The sequence below is a fragment of the Melitaea cinxia genome, chromosome 8, assembly GCF_905220565.1.
Source record: "Melitaea cinxia chromosome 8, ilMelCinx1.1, whole genome shotgun sequence".
Taxonomy (NCBI): domain Eukaryota; kingdom Metazoa; phylum Arthropoda; class Insecta; order Lepidoptera; family Nymphalidae; genus Melitaea; species Melitaea cinxia.
The window spans coordinates 4,099,624-4,122,603 of NC_059401.1; the positions used below are offsets into that span (position 1 = coordinate 4,099,624).

Consider the following 22,980-nt stretch of genomic DNA (forward strand, 5'->3'; position numbering starts at 1 on the left):
GCATGCATACCCTGAGTATGATCTGTTTGCGGGTGAATGATCAAAAATACTATCTGCATGCATGACATTTTGTGAGTGAGGACGGTGTATAATTGTTATATTGATTGTTGTATTTTTTTACTTCTATTTATTGTATATTTGATTGTTGTGTTTATGTTTAATAAATAAATAAATAACACTAAATATGAAAAACAAATCACTATCTATCAATGAACGATTAAAGCTTTGTTCAATCAAGTTAACGAAACGATTTGCAATTGAAGTTGATAGTAATGTATTTAAAAAGTACTGATTCAACTATAGGCCGATTTTACATCAAAAATTCCTCCTTGAGACAGGATGATTCGCTTGGGCTCGGCGGTATTTAATAAGTTTCGTCGAGTGTTCACTTCGAAGATTTCGCAATGCTTGAAAACAAAATCATCAAGGAATGTGTTCAGTCTGTTTTAACATATAATGCTGAGACGTGGACACTTACGAAGGGACTAGTCCACAAGCTTAAAATCACTCAACGTGCAATGGAACGGGCTAAGCTTGGGGTCTCTCTTAAAGATAGGGTCAGAAATGAAACTATCTACGAGAGAACGAAAATAACCACCATAGCCCACAGAATTAGAAAGTTGAAGTAGCAGTGAGCTGGTCAACTGTGTCGCAGGACCGATGGACGTTGGATCAGATGTGTTTTGGAGTGGAGACATTGTGTTGGCAAAGCAGTTTGGGACTTCATGCGGCCCGCTAGACTGACGATCTACTTAAGATTGTCGGTGGAGGCTTGATGAGGATTGCGGAAAACCCGGATGTTTGGCACGAACTTGGGAAAGCCTATGTCCAACTGTGGACTGCGATATGTGGAAGAGATATTTAAAGTGTAAAGAAAGAGATTATATAATTACAAATTTTGTTTTAAAAAAAATATGATCCTGCTTCATATTATTTAATTCTTGCCTACATTTACTTCGACTCTTAATTACGTTCCTTCAAATGATGAGTTCTGTAGGTGTAATAGATTTTCACAGTGAACAATATGGTTTTACCAGAAGTCGCTCTACAACGTACTCTGGTGTGAAACTTCTCAAGCACATATATGACGCTTGGAGAAGTCACAAAATGCTTTTGTTGTATTTTGTGACTTAGCAAAGGCATTTGATTGCGTTGACCTCATGGTTCTATTAAGTTGTTATTCATTTTATTTATTTATGGGATAAACAGCACAGCAAAAATAATCAGCAGTTTTACAGTGCACTGTGTGGTAAAGCTTAGATTAGGAAAAACCGAATTTCGGGACCGTGGGGGGAAGGGGGGGAAGCTACCTCTGGTACAACTGTCACACTTCGAAACCCCATGGTTATGGAGATTATTTTTACATTTCACACGCGTTTTTTTCACATTTCACACTATATTTTCACATTTCACACATTATTTTCACGTTTCATAAGTTATTTTCAAAAATAAAATCGATCTCGACTCCAAGATCAACAAATGATACAACTTACGTTACTCATGCTCCGTTCCGTAGTTTTCACGTGTTATTTTCACATTTCGCACATGATTTTAACATTTCACACGGTTTTTTAACAAACGATACAACTAATGTTTAACAACTGAGAAATAGATGTTTTACTAAAAAATTACAGGCCACTTATCGTTTCGCTCCTAAACAATGTAAGCATAAATTCATTGCTTTTGTTTAAATAACTGTAAAAGCAAATGTCTAAAACCATACAGCCTTGTTTCATGTTATATTTTTTACTTAAATATATTTTATTTTTATTAATTTACTGTTATATACGAATAATACTCAATAGTTTAGTTCATTTTATATGACAATAAATAATAAAACATGACATGAATAAAAAAAATTAAGTACCATAATCTATCTGACTTCAGAAAGGGGCCGTTTATAGGCATAATTCCGTTACAAAAAAAACCCTAACCTATCTTATTTAAAAATTACACCGTTTATAGACCTATTTTTTTTACTAAAAAAAAACAACCCCAACCTATCCAATTTAAAAATTACACCGTTTATAGATATAGTTTTGTTACTAAAAAAAAATAACCCTAACCTATCAAATTTAAAAATTACACTGTTTAACCACATAGTTTTGTTACAAAAAAAAATAGCCCTAACCTATCTAATTTAAAAATTACACCGTTTATCGACGTAATTTTATAATAGGTAGTAAATATTTAGTTCTCTTCCCGTGGGTGTCGTAAAAGGCGACTAAGGGATAACACAGTTCCGCTACCACCTTGGAACTTAAAAAGCCAACCGGTGGCGGGATAACCATCCAACTGCTGGCTTTGAAATATACAGGCCGATGACGGGCAGCAGCGTGTTCGGTGCGACAAAGCCAGCCCTGCGGTCACCAGCCTGCCCAGCGTGGTGACACACAACGAACACATGAGTTCACGTTATTTTTGGCGTAAAATTGTGGAGGCCTATGTCCAGCAGTGGATTGTATAGGCTGTAATGATGATGAATACTAAAGCACAAAAGATATTGTAAACTACTAGCTTCTGCGCGCGACTTCATCTGTGTGGATTCAACTCCTATTAGTCTTAGCGTGATGATAACCCACAGCCTTTCTAAATAAATGGCCTATCTAACACCGAGAGAATTTATCAAATCGGACCAGTAGTTCCTGAGATTAGCGCGTTCAAGCAAACGAACAAACTCTTCAGCTTAAAATATTAGTATAGATTATAAAATTATGCCATTAAACTATACAAATAATTGGTTATACATGTGAATATATTATTGGGGAAAAAAAATGAATATAAAGTGGTTAAAGAATAATAATTATTGCAAATATAATGTTTTTTTTTATAATAATAATAACAAATAGTATTTCTATATTTTTGCAAGTTATTCTCATGCGGCAAAAATAAACATTTAAAGACTGTACTTATTTTGCAAAAAAGGGCTATTCGTGGTTTTGTATTTACGATCTTAAAGCTGGAGGACGTTTTTCATAAGATAGACATATTAATAAATGCGTCGCGCAATATATATTAATAATATATTGCGCGACACATTTATAGACTAATAGGAGTTGAATCCACACAGATGAAGTCGCGCGCAGAAGCTAGTAGTTTACAATATCTTTTGTGCTTTAGTATTCATCATCATTACAGCCTATACAATCCACTGCTGGACATAGGCCTCCACATTTTTACGCCAAAAATAACGTGAACTCATGTGTTCGTTGTGTGTCACCACGCTGGGCAGGCTGGTGACCGCAGGGCTGGCTTTGTCGCACCGAACACGCTGCTGCCCGTCATCGGCCTGTATATTTCAAAGCCAGCAGTTGGATGGTTATCCCGCCACCGGTTGGCTTTTTAAGTTCCAAGGTGGTAGCGGAACTGTGTTATCCCTTAGTCGCCTTTTACGACACCCACGGGAAGAGAACTAAATATTTACTACCTATTATAAAATTACGTCGATAAACGGTGTAATTTTTAAATTAGATAGGTTAGGGCTATTTTTTTTTGTAACAAAACTATGTGGTTAAACAGTGTAATTTTTAAATTTGATAGGTTAGGGTTATTTTTTTTTAGTAACAAAACTATATCTATAAACGGTGTAATTTTTAAATTGGATAGGTTGGGGTTGTTTTTTTTTAGTAAAAAAAATAGGTCTATAAACGGTGTAATTTTTAAATAAGATAGGTTAGGGTTTTTTTTGTAACGGAATTATGCCTATAAACGGCCCCTTTCTGAAGTCAGATAGATTATGGTACTTAATTTTTTTTATTCATGTCATGTTTTATTATTTATTGTCATATAAAATGAACTAAACTATTGAGTATTATTCGTATATAACAGTAAATTAATAAAAATAAAATATATTTAAGTAAAAAATATAACATGAAACAAGGCTGTATGGTTTTAGACATTTGCTTTTACAGTTATTTAAACAAAAGCAATGAATTTATGCTTACATTGTTTAGGAGCGAAACGATAAGTGGCCTGTAATTTTTTAGTAAAACATCTATTTCTCAGTTGTTAAACATTAGTTGTATCGTTTGTTAAAAAACCGTGTGAAATGTTAAAATCATGTGCGAAATGTGAAAATAACACGTGAAAACTACGGAACGGAGCATGAGTAACGTAAGTTGTATCATTTGTTGATCTTGGAGTCGAGATCGATTTTATTTTTGAAAATAACTTATGAAACGTGAAAATAATGTGTGAAATGTGAAAATATAGTGTGAAATGTGAAAAAAAACGCGTGTGAAATGTAAAAATAATCTCCATAACCATGGGGTTTCGAAGTGTGACAGTTGTACCAGAGGTAGCTTCCCCCCCTTCCCCCCACGGTCCCGAAATTCGGTTTTTCCTAATCTAAGCTTTACCACACAGTGCACTGTAAAACTGCTGATTATTTTTGCTGTGCTGTTTATCCCATAAATAAATAAAATGAATAACAACTTAATAGAACCATGAGGTCAACGCAATCAAATGCCTTTGCTAAGTCACAAAATACAACAAAAGCATTTTGTGACTTCTCCAAGCGTCATATATGTGCTTGAGAAGTTTCACACCAGAGTACGTTGTAGAGCGACTTCTGGTAAAACCATATTGTTCACTGTGAAAATCTATTACACCTACAGAACTCATCATTTGAAGGAACGTAATTAAGAGTCGAAGTAAATGTAGGCAAGAATTAAATAATATGAAGCAGGATCATATTTTTTTTAAAACAAAATTTGTAATTATATAATCTCTTTCTTTACACTTTAAATATCTCTTCCACCTATCGCAGTCCACAGTTGGACATAGGCTTTCCCAAGTTCGTGCCAAACATCCGGGTTTTCCGCAATCCTCATCAAGCCTCCACCGACAATCTTAAGTAGATCGTCAGTCTAGCGGGCCGCATGAAGTCCCAAACTGCTTTGCCAACACAATGTCTCCACTCCAAAACACATCTGATCCAACGACCATCGGTCCTGCGACACAGTTGACCAGCTCACTGCTACTTCAACTTTCTAATTCTGTGGGCTATGGTCGCAATATATATATATATATATATATAGTATTGGACAGTTACGCAGAAGCACAAAGTAAAAAGTAAGAAAAGGGCTAAAAAAAATTTCTCATGGAACGTGATGTACTTGTATAATACTTACCGAACCCCTTTTTGTAGAGAAGCAATTAAGAGTTGAATAGCCTATAGATATGAACACAAAATTTAATTTTATTAATTTACTTCCCTTAGTGTTCTTCATCATTTATTTGTTTGTAAATATTACCTATATTATTTCAAGTGAAGTCTGTTAATTCAAAATTATTGCACAAAATCTATTGTGAATTAACTAAGACATTATCGAATATGAAAATTTTAAGGTTTTGTATAAAAATCTTAAAGAATTTTTACGTAAATAAGTGAATTTTTTTTTGTGTCAATATTATATAATGTCGTCGAGGACGCTAATCGAACTTCAATATTACAAGATACTTTGATTGAAAATATAAAATTATTTTTGTAATTTATTAGGCTAAGATAAATTTTCAATGTTTGTAATTAATGAACGACATCTTAGTGAATCGATTATCTGTTTTGTAACTTCCTGAAGTAAGTACCTGTTTAGTTACTATTTCTTTTTATTTAATACTTTTGCTGTTTAAATTGCTTAATGATGAACGTTAAAATATTATTGTAATTTTAGAAGTCAATTTTATGCATTTGTACTTTGATTTATCCGCCTAATAATTTAATTTAATATTGTAACGATCCTAATGGGAAATGGACCAATAGGAACACAGTATGACAATGTCTTTATGTAATGTATGTTGGCGGATTCCTTTTGGTATTAGCTAGCGAAAGATAGTATTTGTTTAATAGTGGAAACTGTCGATTTTCTGCCTTATATCTTAAAATTTTGAAATAATTTGTGAAACTCTTGTTAAATGTTAAAAATTTAAGGAACTGCGTTTAATTTTCATACTATTGATTGATTGATTGATTTTTCAACGGGCTATTCTCCGCAACTCGACGACTTAGTGCGCCTATTTTGCGTGGTAGGCTGGGGGCTTCATTCATGCCAGCCTAGCTCCTTGAGGAAGCCTAGCAGACCCCTTGCGTTGCCGACGACTTCCCGGAGCGACCTCGGTGTCCCGAGGTGTATCGCCCTGTAGTTCGCCACACTACCGCATTCTAGCAGGATGTGTGTGGCCGTTTCTTCTGCCTCCATGCACGCTCTGCATAGGGGGCTGTCTGTAACACCTAAGTTGTGTAAGTGTTTGTTGAGCAAGGCATGTCCGGTAACAGCCCCGACCAGTAGTCGGAGCTGGGCTCTCCCATAGCCGCGAAGTTTGCGGGACAATCCTAGGTTGATCGTCGGAAGAGCTTCCTTGGTCTGCCTGCAGGTGGTTAGGTTTGTCCAATATTCTTGGTGCATTACCTTGGTGTTGTGTCGCAGCTGGCTGCGCAGCCATCCGAGAGGCAGAGGTAGAATGGGTTCGGGTCCGTAGACCCTCATCTCCGATCCATTCCTCGCCAGTCGGTCAGCCGCGTCGTTGCCTCGCGATCCACTGTGGCCCTTTATCCATTGGAGGATAATGGTGTTTGTTTCACTTACCCTCGTCAGAGCTCGATGGCACTCGTATATTAGCCCCGATGTCATGGTGTCGCTCTGTAGGGCTTGCAGGAATTTTCATACTATTTAGTTACTTCTTTTTAAGTGACGGTAGTTTAAAAATAAATTATAAATCTACTAATCTACTATCATCGAAATCTATTTTTGTAGTAAATTATAATTAAAATTGTGTTATTAATAATTCTTTATTCTTCATTTTGCTTTCGCTTTTAATTTCGAGTCATGGATAGTGGTAGCAGAACCGTAGAACTAGCAGCTGTGGTCGACGGTTTTGCCGTTTCTAAAAATGTTAATGACCCAACAAATCTGATATATACATATATTTCTTTTAAATGTTTCATAATAACAGTAATATAATTAGAAAATAAATTTAATATAACTTGCACTTGACGTTGAGTGTGAGGCGTTTATAACTTGTTATCAACTAAACTAAGAAAAGCCTAAACCTTCAACAATACGTAAAAGTTATCAGAAGCAATACATTTTTATTATAAAGATACACGACATAAAAATTTAAGTCGACTAATATTTTTTTATTACCCTGATTCATGTTGAACAGAACAAGACGCACAGAGAGAACGTTTGTCAGTAAATGAGCATTAAAACACGACTCAGTAGTATTTTTATTAGAAACGATTCACAAAAATGAATTTCTACAAAATAATACTACTTGTGCTTGGTGGAATTCTGTGCTTTGCAAGTGCAAGACTTGTTATTGATGAAAATACGTCTACGCGTGTGTTTGATAAGGATCTTTACAATAGAGTGATTGATAGAGATGAATGTAGGAGACAAGTCGATTATTTGAAGACAACTGATCCTGTTTTGCTGGCCCAGTGTGAGTTGTGCCAATATAGATTTTATAATAGAGAGTACTCTAGAGTATAAGTACTCCTTATTTGTTTAAGTTTATGCTGTTCTGTTTTTCAACTCACGAGTAATTTAAATGTATTTATTTAACCGACTTCAAAAAAGGAGGAGGTTACTCAATTCGACCATAGGGTCATGTATGTTCGGGGATAACTTCGTCGTTTATGAACCGATTTTGATAATTCTTTTTTTTTTTTGTTGGAAAGGAGATATCCCATTTGTGGTGCCATAATAAGGAAACCAGGATCTGATGATAGGATCCCAAAAAAATCGAGGGAAACCCTCGAAAATCCGCATAACTTTTTACTGGATGTACCGATTTTGATGATTTTTATTTTAATCGAATTCCGATTTTTATCGTGTTGTCAGATTTAAATGTCATCGAGATCTGATTACAACTTTTGGAGTAATCTTTGATAATGCGTATTTACTTAACTATTTTTCGTCTACCTACGTTGTTGTATTACTTGTCGATGTAATTGAAGTCGGTTTTTTTCGTTTGCCATTAAACACAATTATTTATTTTTCTTTGAAATCTTTTAAGAAATTTAAAAGAAATTATCCTGTAATAAGGTTTTAATTATTACCTTGTATTGAGGTATATATGTATGCATTTACACATGTATTTTATATAATTATTAGTATATATATACCTACTTCTTTTCATTATATAAATTATTTATTACTAAAAAATTTAAAGTGAAAAAACTCACGCATTAAATCATATTTTCAGTAAGATAGTAAAAGATTTTTAGGTCCTACATTACAAGCATGAAGTGAAAACTTGAAAAAAGAACATATTGCGAATCATACCATGACGTAATAAAATGAAAATATTTATTTCGCCACAACGTAATTGATTACACATAATTATCGAACATCAAAACAGAATTTTTTCAAAAAAACTATCAAGCACAAAAAGTTAAATTCAATTTAAAGGGTTACTATACATTAAGTAGGTACTTACATTAGGAACTTAAGGTAAAGCACTCAGTGTTATCTAGTAACTTTAATTGTGTTACCAATATTAATACACTGTAATTACAAGCACCTCTCTATCGGTTCATATTATGTCACATCTTTACTTAAAATTACAAAAAATGAACTAAAGTAGCCCTAGAGCCCTAGTGTAGGCCAAGAAAAAACCTCTCGGTACTCTTGTAAAATTTAAATTAAGGTAAATAAAAAAAATCAACAGTATGGCAATGAAATGAGTAGGACAAACACGTGACAGCGAAAGTGTTGAAAACACTACGTGACATAGATTATCTGTATATTAATACCTACGTGAAGCAAAAACTTTATACTTCTTTTTACGAAAATTGGGTGGACAGAGAAGTATGAAATTTCGCACACCTATAGTTTATATATAGAGAAGGAGTGCAGAATGCTAATATATTTTTTTAAATTATACGGCAAATACAAATGTTTGTCAATTGTGGAGGTTGAACCCGCAACTACCAGCGCAACAGCCATAAACCACTGTTGTGACCATTGCGTCAACGCGGCGTACGTATTACAATATAATAGTAAGTCTTTGACAACAGTACCTTAATAATGTTCAAACTTATAATGTTAATTATTTACGGTCGAATTTCAACCACTGGGCGACCACTAGGTTTTTTTTTTATGTCACTAGGTCGGCAAACAAGCGTACGGCTCACCTGATGGTAAGTGATTACGGTAGCTTATAGACACCTGCAACACCAGAAGCATCGCAAGCGCGTTGCCGACCCAATCCCCAATCCCCCAGGAGCTCAGGGTCACCTTACTCACCAACAGGAACACAATACTGCTTGAAAACAGTATTATTTTGCTGTGATCTTCTTGTAAGGTCGAGGTACTACCCCAGTCGGGCTGCTCCATATTTTGAGCAGGAAATTCCTGTTGTGCCTTACCTCAGTTACCTAGTATATTTAATCACTACATAGTATAAAACAAAGTCGCTTTCTCTGTCCCTATGTCCCTATGTCCCTGTGTATGCTTAAATCTTTAAAACTACGCAACAGATTTTGATGCGGTTTATTTAATAGATAGAGTGATTGAAGAGGAAGGTTTATATGTATAATAACATACATTAAATTGTGGAAAAATACTGTTATTTTTGAGGTTTCTAATGTGATGTCGTAAATAATTACATTTTTCCGCTTACATTGCAAACGCAGCCTGAACCCTACGAGATTTATCAAAATAATGTACTAAGTATTGTACACATTGAAAAGGTCTACAGAAAACTTTGCTATGGTATATGTCTATCTCTTATGGATATCCCACAATAACATTTTTTTGTCATTTACTTTTTACGACAGATAATGGCTAATTTTCAAAGCGATTTTAACCAGTACAGCATTAATCCTTATCTAATTAAATACCTTAAATACATTGTTGATTTAATATAGATCTATATGGATCTTTATAGCATATGATTTAAATGAATATTTTCGAAGATATTACAGAGTTAACAATTGCGGGACGTAGCGTTTGCGGCGGTTCCGGCCGGCTTTTACTTTAAAGTTAACGCGTGCGGGCCACGGGCAGTAATGAATAAATAAAAACTACTGGATCGATTTTAATCATTTTTTTCAGTGAATGACATAGGCTATAATTATATTTTATACCCTTGCGAAGCCGGAGCGGGTCGCTAGTACAGTAATAACAATGAAAATTATAGTTAAAACGGAATGAAAGTAAATGGCATTTTACCACTATCACATATTTATGGTACGATAATATGATTAATAATAGTAGTTTATGCAACTGTCATATAATGAAGGGTATTAAAACACGAGTTGCGCTCGTTTCATAATAGTAACGAGTGTTTTAATACCCGTGTTATATGCAGTTGCATACACTACTTTATCTTCACTAATGCAATTAATCAAACAACAAGAGTAAAAGCTGACAATAGTTTATTTATAATAATTGTTCAAATTTTGGATGGTACAATTTTGAAAGTTAATGTTAATTATTGATCCAGCAGCTGTAGCGGTCGCGGGGCAAGCAGTAGAGCTCGTAGACGGAGTCGGAATAAGTTATTATATTCTTTTTCATATAATTTTCTAGATTTTTCTGGCAAAAGATTGTGAGTTAATTTTGTTGCCAATTCTAGAATATCCGGAGGCGTACAAATATCATCGTCGCTATCCATTTTTAACTTTTAATTTATTAAATTAAATACGCGTACGCGCGTACGTGTATTGTCACAGTGATTTTGCCGCCATTAAAATCTAACCAATGAGAGCGCAGCTGCGCGCATGCGCGCGATGTAATAATGAGATTTTACGATATCGATGTGGATATTATACCATCATGTGAAATTGCTTAAATTGAGTGTTTTGTTGTCCGCACTATAACAGTAGTAATTATAAGTCAAGTATTGGAAACATAAGTAGAATGTTACAACATTAGTGTAGATAAAGATACTTATAAAACAAAGTTCATTTAGCAACTGTAGAATAGATAGATTATCAACCAGTTTTTGTTTTTTTGCAGTTTTGGATGCCGGGATACGGTTTCCAAGAGGCATTTTCATGCTTAATATTGCAGATTTAGGGAACTATGAACAATGTCTTAAATTAAAAACTGACATTGATGATATGCAAATACAAGGAAAATATTACTTGATTAGTATACCATTTTATCAAGAATTTAGACTACCGTTCGAAATACCATCAAATTTTAGTCTTACAGACAGAAATGTTGTACGAGCTACGCATTTATATAACGAAATTCAAGATTTTGCTATTCGCACTGATGCTGAAGAGTAAGTTAACTTATAGTTAATACTAAAAAAAAAAATTCTATCATTTTGACATAGTTTAGCTTCCAATGTTCTTGATATTGATTTCATCTGCCAATTTAAGGACCCCTTGCAAAAGTTAAATATAACTTTTGCAAGTGGTTTTAATAATAACAGTTTAGTGCAAATAGCTGTTTATTTAGCAATAAAAATTGTCACATTATTTTGCACATTTTTAAATCGCACTCCCAGTTGTTGCAAAAGAGAAAACCCTCAAAGTAAAGTCTTTAAATAAAATGTAAGTCCAAATTGAATAAATATAACGTTGAAATATTTTACAGATCAGAGTCGTTAGTTGAGATGCTGTCAATTACTGTAGCATTATGTGTACCAAAACCGTGCACAACACAAGACTGGATCACGAACATGTTTTTCAATATTTCCGCTATCGGATTCAACTATGACGAAGTCTTGGTTCGCTTACCAGATGACAAACCCTGGGTCCCAGTTGACTATGTTGCTATGTGAGTAACAAGAACAAATCCAAATTTTATATCTACTACTACTTTTGTGCTATTACGAACAGTCATGGCCAGTTCTATATTTGGGTGGAAAACAGCACATATTAATTTATATCAAAGAGTAATTGATGTAAATTCAAAAATGTCTGACTTGAAAACAAATCTTTATTCGAACTTATATAATTGGTTACTTGCAAATTTTATGTCTGTTTTAACAATCAGCAATCGCGAATCATTCAAAATAAAAATTATTATTAAATATATTTGAATATGTATACTAGATAACCTGCTTCATTTATTGGGCCTATAAGTACTGACATGTTATGTTTGTTATTATAAATTTTACCATTGTCTGTTTCATATTATCTTTTTCATTATCTGTCGACCTCTATTTATCGGTAAAAACTTATTAGTATAAAAATAAAATTTAACTTAATAGGTATATTACTGCAAATCCATTAAGGCTCCAAGGTTATCGCCTATTATAGATTTCACTTCTACTTTAATGTTCACCTTCCAATCAATTCTATTTCTAGTGTTTTAGATACAGTTTGCCCCTTTAGACTTTGATTAATAATATGAAATTGTAATTGATAATGCTCATAAATCACTTTCATAAATTTTCGACACAAAATGTTATATTGAGGCATACCGACCACGAGATGGAAAAATTTACTTTCTACTGGTAAACATTTTTTTAAATCGGTTAGATGTTTACTAATGAAGAGACTCTCTAAGCTCATAAACTTCACTCTACGAGTACGAGTATAGTGTTAGTATAGATTGATGTTATAAAATTTAATCCGACATGTCGGATTTCCATGTATACCTGATTGTCCAGGTATATAAAGATTAGTAACAACAAAAATTTATCGATATAACGTTTTGTTACGCATAAATAATCCTACATACATCTATATCTGTATACATATGTACTTTGAAGGACAAACTTGATAAGTAATATAAGACTCTGACCTTTGAAACATCATTTACAAAAATATCTATGATGGTATTATATAGTATTAACTTCGATAGAGGCTTAAAAACATTCGAGCACAAATCTAGTTTTTTTTTGAAAACTTAAATTACATTTATAAAATATTTCAATAGTTTATTGGCTTAGGATCCTTTTTTTGTTTATGATTAAATACCGGTATATGTAAGAATATTTTCATTTTGACGAGATGTCTATTCATTGCGATGAATTGCCGCGTCTAATAAAGCACGTTCAGTTAATGATGTTATGTATTAAACGGATATATTTATCATTTTTTACATTTCCATAGGAAGTTAATACAAATTTTAATATAAAATATGATGTGACGAATGTTGAATATAGCAATTGTTATAGAATCATAAAATTTTAGAATTTTATTACTTATATTTTAATCCACAATCGACTTATGACTTATTATTTAATCCACAATCGGAAAATTAATTTTTAGACAAAAATATCATTTTATCTAAGATTAGATATTATATTTCTGAAATTTTACTCTTTCTCTCTTTCAAGCGTTATCCTGTCTATACTGGGCTTTATTACGATTCTCCACACGCTTTATGACATCAACCATATTTTCATCCTGAAAAGAGGTAAGAATTTTACATACATACATATTAGGAATATTACGGAGGGATAATCATGGCCATGCAGGCGTGCCAAGGTATATATGATATGATCGCTAAGCAAGGTGCGACTCGGAGTGCAAATCAACAGGAAATTTTGCGAATATGTGTGTGCAGCAGTCAATAAAAGACATAGTACAAAAGTATACTTCGACTATATTGTGTGTAATATATGTTTTAAATATAAGTTTGTAAGAATAGTAAATAGGAATAAGAAATGTAGGATAGGACAGTATTTGTAAATAATGTTATTAACAATACTGTAGTGTAAAATAGTAATGACATTAGATGTATAGTATAATAAGATAGAATATAATACCTGTAGGATAGTAAGTGTTAATTATAAGTCGTACCTCTGACATAAGACGAAAGGTAAAGTTGGTATAGAATAAACACGTATGATTAATAGGAGTACATTTAAGTGTGTCTAGTTTGTAGTATAACAATACTACAAACTAGACACTAACTTATATTATAACAATAATATAAGTTATCTTATATGTATAAGAAAATTATATTGTATGATCGTATCATTGTAGAAAATAACAGTTTCTGATTATGTCAGGGGAGTTTGTAAAAATAATTTAAAACAAAAAGTATACATGAATGGAAATAACCACTTACAATTAAATGAACTTGTTTTTTATGATATTTAAAAAAACTTACACATCATTGAAATTTATAAGAAACGAAATAGTGACGATATAGAGGTATATAAAAATAATTGGATAGTGTCTAATAGCTGTTATACTTTTTTCAGATCCAAAGAAAGCAAACATGCTCTTCAACACATTTTCTCTTTACACCAACACTAGACGACTTCTCACGTTTTCTCCTAATCCTAATGCGTTAGATTGTTTGGACGGAATTAGAGCTATTTCCATGTTGTGGGTTATTGTAGGACATACATTTCAAATGTATAACTTAACTTCTAACCTTTCGGATGTTTTAGAGGTAATGATATTTTATTTAATACTATTATGCTCATTACGATGACATATCAGCGATTTTTGGTTTCAGTTTCGTAAAAAATATGACGTATTTAAGTTTTGTTTATAAATACAGATTTATATTGTAGAAGATCGTTTGGAATTATCTTTTATTTACTTATTATTTCGGAAGGTAAATTTAAGTTCTCTATATATAAATGATTGTCATATACGTAATTCAGAATTAATTATTACACATTGTATCTGTATTCTATGATAATGAAGTACTGCAACACCAACGTCATTTGCAGTGGTTAATATCTGGTAATGCCGTATGGGTTACGACGGCCTTGTACGCTGTGGATTCTTTTCTACTAATGGCTGGTATTCTTTTAACATACACTACAGTAGGAAAGATGAATGGAGGTATGTTAAATTTTAAATTCGACGAAGTAAACGGGTAAATTATAATTAAACCAAAAAATTATTAAGCGCTGTAAAATTTTATGAACTCTAGTTTTGCATTTTATTTCTATTATAACATTTAACTATTATTAATTTAATTATCATAACATGTTCATGACTATATGCACTGCATGTAATCAAATTTTAATATTATTTCCAGGACGATTCCTAAAGCGTTTACACACTTTTTACTTGAATCGACTTCTACGAATGTTTCCATTGCTTGCCGCGGCAGTATTACTCGAAGCATCCGTCTTTCATCGAGTAGCAGATGGACCGTATTGGGAAGACGTTGCGACTAGTGTCCAGAATTGTAGGTCGTTCTGGTGGACAACGTTGTTACATGTTCAGAACTTAGTGAATCCCGGCCATTTAGTGAGTTATTATTTAATGCATTCAAAAAGAGTTTTGAAATGGCTACAGCAACGTAGAACATATCCATACTGTTTGGCAGATTATACAAAATACACCTATTATTATACAGAAGAACCTATAAAATAAAATTTTATTTATTTATTTATGAGTAACAGGGCAGGTGTACATGATACCAACCGGGACTGACCGCTTAATGTGCTCTCTACGTGGCACGGTGAGGCAACCCACAAATACTAACAACCAAACCGGAAATAAATATTTATATAAACACGAATATCCACTCTGAGCGGGAATCGAACTTGCTACCGTCAGTTTTTAGGCGCCGCCTACTCGGCACACGCACCATTAAACCAGAGCGGTCGTCTTGGAGTGAAATGTATTTTAAATTAAACTTCCTAAGATAAAAATATATCGCAAATTGTGTGGCTGATAAAATCTTAGATCGGTTATAAAAAGTGAAAGTCCAATTATCAATCGTGGCCTTTGGAAAGAAAATATATATGTTTTTGAAGACACTCAAGAAGTAAACCCAAATTTTAAATTGTTTATATTTTGACTGCTATTTCAAAGTGATTGTTCTTATTTAATTTATTAGGTTTCTTGTACAAAATACGACTATTAATATACTCAATTTCAGTTTATTTCAGTATTTTCAGTTAATTTCAGCCTGTTTATTTGCTTAATTTAAAATATTTTTGGTTATAGTGTGTTCGCCATTCGTGGTACATTGCCATAGACATCCAACTGCATATCATCTCGCCTCTTGTCCTCTATTGGATGCTCGGTAAAACAAGAAAAGCTGCTTGGATTGCTCTAATAGCAGGATTTTTGGTTGTTATGACAACATCAACAGTATGGATTTTCATAATGAATACAGCTTCGCCTTCGTTGACACTTATGTGGGTTTTTATTTAATTTTTTTAATGAAATATCACTAAGTATATTTTATGTAACCCGTATTATAACTTGTGTAGCCAGTTGGCGCTGCTTGCAGTAATCTTGCTTTCAGCCTAGGGGCGTGGGTCGGACTGCCGTCCCGATTCTGGCTGTAATATTTGTATTTACATGTGTATTATTTTACGTAATTTGATAAGCAATTGTATCCATATAAGTAAGCTGTTACCTTTAATACAGGCATTAAATGGCCTATCTAAAGAACAGACAATGGTGCACATAATTATTTTTATGCTAAAATAGACCTAATAATTAGAAAAGAATATGTTGTGTTTGAGAAAGATCGGGGCTTAATCCACGACTCTGTTCCACTGCGGGTTGATGGATAAGCTCGTATGTCAGCCAATCCCCAGAAGATTATTGTAGAGTAGTAATACATTGATTAATTGTATGTAGCTACTATTTTTTATATATAAGTTATATTATTTGTTTTAAAAAAATAATATTTTAAATGATAAAATAAAACATTTCCACTTCTTTTTAGTGACGCTGAGCAGCAAAAGGATTACTTGCAAAACTTTTACTATCTTCCATGGACTCGTGCAGCTCCATTTATTTATGGAATGATAGTTGGCTACGTTATACATATATACAAAGGAAAAAATATTTATTTAAATATTGTAAGTTGTATGTCTCCTTTAACACTTCTTAATTTTCCACATTCCTGCAATTATTTAAAAAAATAAATAAATCGATTATTCTGGTTTACATTATCTGAGTAAATTTATTCAATTTTAACGATTACTGATAAAGTTAACACGATTTTTTCATCGGCATGTAAAACAAGCCTTAATGCCCTTTTTATCTTGACTAATAAAATAAATAATCTACAATCTTTGAATTCACAAGTACCGCTTAGAAATGTCTATACTAATATACATTGGTTGAGCGATGGTTGAAAATAAAGAATTGTCAAAAACTGTCTCTTGATTTTAGTGTCGATTTTTATAAATGTAACTTAAAAAAATATTACTTATTGTAATGTTCTTTCTACAGGGCTTCGTGCTATTGTTATGGGTAATATCACTGGGTGTGATCGCATCAGCGTTCTACTTATCATACGAAACAATGCAATTAGATTGGGACAATAAATTGGGAGATAATATTATTAACTCATTTATGAGATTAATTTGGTCAATAGCTTTAAGTTGGATCATCTTTGCCTGTGTGAAAGGATATGGAGGTAAATACGTGTTATTGTGGAGAGATAGATAATATTGAAAACTGTGTTAAAATTTACTGGTCCTGTACTTGATATAATGAGTCACTGAAATGCACGTTTTTAAAGTAATATATGTAGAAATTAAGAACTTTAAATGAGAAAACCAATTATTTAATTTTAAACTATAATTTTAAGAATACGAGTAACTTTAATTATTTTAATTTTAGTAAATTTCAAAAGAATAGAATACCTTATGATATATTTAGATTAGAGATGATATTTAAGTTCTGAAAGTTGACATGAACTTTTAGAACAGATGCTTATACGTGGAAAAATCTTAGGATATACCTACTGGGTCAAAACTAAAAACTCTTGAGAAAGGTTATGATCATTAGCCTATTACAACCCACCTTTCCACGTAAGGCTCCAAGGTATGATCATGATCAGGTCTTGTGATAATTTTAATATGCAACATAAAATTAATAATCAGATAAAATTTACAGAATACAACAGTCTTTAAACGTACAAATGCTGGGTGCAACCCTTCTTTCAGTATATAACGAGGATTTAAGATTAATTCATCAGGCTGGTCAATTACCTACGATGACAATTGGGATCAACGTCTTAACATGGTTTTCAATACATTGTAGGGAGACTCATAACGGTATAGCTCGAACCAAAACTTGAAACGGTTGCTGTTAAGGCAACATCTGAACGAACGTCAGAATTAATAACGATTAAATATCAACAAAGTTAAAGTATAAATAAATAAATACATGTTTTTTTCTATTTTTAGGTCCAATAAACTGGTTCCTAACGCTGAGTGTTTGGAAATTGCCATCACGTATATCATATGCTATGTACCTTTACCATTACCCACTCACCTTTGTAATAGCAGGAACGCAGTTAGCAACTGTTCATTTTTCAATGGGATTAAGAGTAAGTTTAAATAAACTATCAATATATGCATGTAATAATGTTTTTTTTATTCTTTATTTATAAAGTCATACACCTGTATAAGGTTATCTCAGCGTATAATGTTAGTATAAATAAATAATATGAATTGAGGTAAGGCGCAGCAGGGTACATCAAGTCTGCCTGGGGAATTACCTCATTCTTACAGAAGATCACAGCTACATAATACTGCTTTCAAGTAGCCTTATTCTTGTGATGAATAACCAAATAATTAAGGCGAACAGAGCTGTTTGGGAGACTCAGAAGTAGGGTTAGCGACAAGCTTGCAATGTTCCTGGTGTTGTTAGGCTATAGGCGTTTATAGGCTACGGTAATCGCTTAGGTGACCGTTCGCTTATTTGCCGATCTAGTCGTAAAAAAAATACCAAAAACATTTCTTTGAATACTTTTTTTGCTAACTTTTATATAATTATTAGTAATATTTAAATTATGACTAACTATTTTCACCTTTTGTTCCCAGATATACGAGTTCATGTCTGTGCTTATGCTGTCATTTCTTTTAGCGTTTTTTATGACAGTGATTATTGATGCTCCATTTTCTATATATACCAAAATTCTAATAAGTGTATTGGATGGAGGTGAGTTTATATAAATATTACTCCAACAATATATGAATATAAATAAAAAAATATCTTATAATATACACACATGATCGCCTGTTCCTAAGGTAAGCAACTTAATGCTTGTGTAGGTATAACTAAATATTTTTTTGATAAATATACATAGAAATAGTTTCATATACAAATATATAAATACAAATACTACACCCAGACTCACGCGGGAATCGAACCCGCAACCCGCGGAACAGAAAGTATAAACTGCGCCAACGGGCTAATCATAATGTAATGATAATTATGACATTACAATACGTGATAAGAATTTAACTACTACTTTTCTTATTTTAGGACCAAGGGGAGGTCGACGACCACCTCAAAATGGCTCTAGATCAAAATCTGTTCTAGTACCCGAAAATAATATAGGAGATTTAGAAAAAACCGTTGTTACACACTTGAAAAAGAGCGATCCAACTATTCTGCATTTAAAGAAACATAATTCTAATCATGAAAAAAATGAAAATTCAAACAATATAGAGGAAAATAATTTTAATCATGAAAAAAATCAAAATATAGACAATATAGAAGAGATTGGTGAACCTTTGTCATCCCAAACAAAAACCTAAAAACTAAACAGTATTCGTGATGAATTGTCAGAGTTTAAAAAAGGCAAAGTAGTTATTTTTATATAGTTGATAAAATATGTAGTTTTTGACAATTTTTAAATAACTAGGGATGAAAATAGTTTACTTCAATTCTTTTTCCAAACAGTGACTTTTCTGTTGAAAGATTTTTTTTAAATTTGAGACGGAAGAGCTATTACATACAGTTTGTGTATGTAATATGCAGTTTGTGTATGTTTACAAGTATATTGATGAGCTGTGAACGAAATCTTTTTTTTGTGAATGGTTTCTTTTTATTTTGTCCGGTATTTACAAAATAGGTTTCTGAGTTAATTTGATAAAATAAGTTTTTTTTATGATGACGTGAAACTTTTGTATGTTAGCGATGTTATTTAAATGTTGAAAAATAACTACCTCACCTTATGAGATATTTGACGAAATCTTCTTGATGTTTGTACTAGTGGTGCATTTTGAAAATACTTATTTTATTAAATCTATTTTTATAGCAAATTTAATTTTAATTTCAGCATCAGGACGTGTTAAAATTTTATTATAAGTGTAGATTATCATCTTACGTTATTAACGTTTTTATCACTATCTCTATACGAGTATATAATCACTACATAAAATATAAAACTGAATATATTTTAGAACGTCATCAATACTATTATAGAACATAATACTTACAGTAGAATATTTTATAGAATTATTTTGTTTAGGTAAAAAATAAACTAATTTAAGATCATCTCTATGTGTTTTGATAAATTTTGTTGTCCTCCAAATACAAGTATTGACAAATGCGATGTGACTTTTGTACATTTTATTGCACTTCCTTTATATCCTCATATACTATCAGAGGGCTGTTGTTTGGACTTATTATTTAGCCAACCTAAATATTTGTCCCGTCGGGGACTGGAACTGTCGAAATTGTCAGGCTAACGGGGAAATATCTTAAAATAGCTACCCAAGTAACATATAAGAAATTCAGCTTTGATGATACAAGATAACTTAGAAAAGAGGGTTTCCGCTATGCAGTGTCTGGGAATGGTTGAAGAATCTGATATTACTTCGAACAAAATATTAATAAATTACGCTTTATGAAATGACAAAAGTTAGTTGAAATTTTGTACGCCTTTGATACCTCTTGATAGACCACTATGAGTACAACCCTTTTTAATTTATTTTTGTAGTCTTTTTTATACAAAATTTATGATTAAAAATTACTTGTATTTTATAATTGTGTAATTTATGGAACACATCTTTGTTTACCGTAAACACATGCATTGGTTCCATCCTTATTTATTTATTTATTTACACTTTCTTACACACCAACACAAAAAATAACAAAATTTTAGATAGTAAACAAAAATAATAAAGTTGCATTAGTTGCAACAGGCGGCTTTATCGCTAAAGCAGCGATTTCTTCCAGGCAACTTTTGAACAGAGCGCTAGAATTGTTAGTTAGAGGGACGCAAAATATGTACTAACCAGACATAAACATAAATACATCTAATATATAAAATTCTCGTGTCGCGGTGTTTGTAGTTAAACTCCTGTGAAACGGCTTGACCGATTCTCATGAAATTTTTTGTGCATATCGGGTAGGTCTGAGAATCGGCTAACATCTATTTTTCATTCCCCTACGTTAATCAGTTAGTATTATATATATTTATAACATACACATATATATTTGTTAATACATACACAGCTACATACATAAATATTATATGAATCTAATGACAGGATTATACTTGTCAGCTGTCAATCTGAAGGAGAAGAATGAAGAAGAAAGGAAGAGAAAGAGGTTTTATTACTAAAATTATTTAAAACAGGATATTTACCATGTTTTTTATTTTCATTTTCGATATTTCAACATTATCTACGAATGTCTTGTTTACGAGACTGATGTTTAAGGATATTTTCATAACTTTGTTTATTTTAAATTTGTATAAAGACTTATTTTATATAACAAGACGAGAAAAACAGTTAGTAAACTACGTTATTAAACAAGGAACAGTAGATGTAGTGTAATATTTCAACAGTAACTATTTTTACATCATACACATATTACGATCCATTACGGCTCTATCTATATTGGCGTTTGCTTGGTCAATTAGAATCAATTCATGGAAATTAAAGTGACGAGTATCATTGTTACTAAACATACACATTCCAACTTGCTTGTCCAAAAGATAATTAAATAAAAACTTTAATTAAACTATCACAAGAAAAAAAAATAGCATTTACGATTACCCTGATTTCAGTTTTAGGCTCTATCATAATATTTAAAAAAAATGTATTCTTTTTAAATATATTATTGTCGTAAGATGCACGAGTTTTATTTAAAAAATCGTTTTTCTATATACAGCCTGTTCTTTGAAAAAACTTAAAGGCAATAAGCCATCAAGAACGGTATACATAGATATAGTAGCGACCTGAAATTCTTCTGGTCGAATCAAAATATCGGGAATATGATTATTAATATGGAACATACACATACATTTCGCTATTTATTTCTATACGAGTAGTTCAAATGAGGTAGGGCATAGCACCAAATTTCCTGCTCGAAATATGGAGCAGCACAACTGGGATAGTACCTCGACTTTACAGAAGATCACAGCTAAATAATACTGCTTTCAAGCAGTGTTGTGTTCCTGTTTGTTAGTAAGGCGACCAGAGCTCCTGGGGATAGGGTTGGCAACGCGCTTGTTATGCTTCTGGTGTTGCAGATGTTTATAAGCTACGGTAATCACTTTCCATTCGGTGAGCCGTACGTTTGTTTGCCGACCTATATATATATAAAATAATCTTGTGCAGATTTGGCTATTAGAAAGTTAAAATAAACTGTACAATTTAATCTGTAACATCCTACATGGAGAAGGAGGCTTATACCCAGCAGTGGGATAAGCTATCAGTTTATTTTTATGATTATAAATTACTTTACTTTAGTAAGCATTTAAAGTTAAAATATTTAATAATAGGTGACCTTAAAACAAATTGATCGTTTGATGACTCGGAACAATAAGTGAGTAATAAATTTAGTTCTGAGGAGACTTTCGAACGAGTCTGTTTCAAATGATTTTAAAATAGTAAAGTAAAATAGAGTGATTCAATTTTATTTTTAATTTATCGTTTTGCGTTTGTAAAAAATGAAAAAGTTTTATATTTTTTTTACCGAAGGTAGCAAAATCAATCAAATAATATGTGCAATCTTAAGTGAGTATTAATATCAGCTTTGACCTACGCCAGTACTTGCGTAAAACTAGCTTTAAGAATGATATAAATATTTCAATATAACACCTTTCATTTATCTCTTTAGAAGTTAAGTAAAATGTGGTTTTTTTTAAATGTAATTGTGGTTAATATATATAATCAAGACTCCACGACGTCCTTTTTTTATTAGTTATAAAATGTTATACAGTATTAAGCTTAATTTTTATATTATTTAATTGAAAAACGTAGTAATTGAAAAAATAAATCTTAAAGATAATGCATTAAGACATTTTTCCAGTTCTGAAAAGAAAAAGCACAAAAGATAAATAGCAATAAGATACATGGAAAAAACATACATGGAAAACTTTTTAA

At 32.1% G+C, this 22,980-nt stretch overlaps 1 protein-coding gene across 1 annotated transcript; it reads left to right on the forward strand.

Moving 5' to 3' along the window:
• Positions 1 to 7,247: 7,247 nt before the first annotated feature.
• On the forward strand, positions 7,248 to 19,938 carry LOC123655795 (O-acyltransferase like protein-like). The gene is made up of 14 exons (XM_045591550.1): positions 7,248 to 7,440; positions 10,965 to 11,235; positions 11,553 to 11,735; positions 13,246 to 13,325; positions 14,119 to 14,312; positions 14,599 to 14,713; positions 14,913 to 15,127; positions 15,833 to 16,026; positions 16,566 to 16,701; positions 17,078 to 17,264; positions 18,040 to 18,182; positions 18,679 to 18,796; positions 19,124 to 19,253; positions 19,923 to 19,938. Exons 1-14 carry the CDS (start codon positions 7,248 to 7,250, stop codon positions 19,936 to 19,938), a joined length of 2,175 nt encoding a protein of 724 aa, XP_045447506.1.
• Positions 19,939 to 22,980: the final 3,042 nt, after the last annotated feature.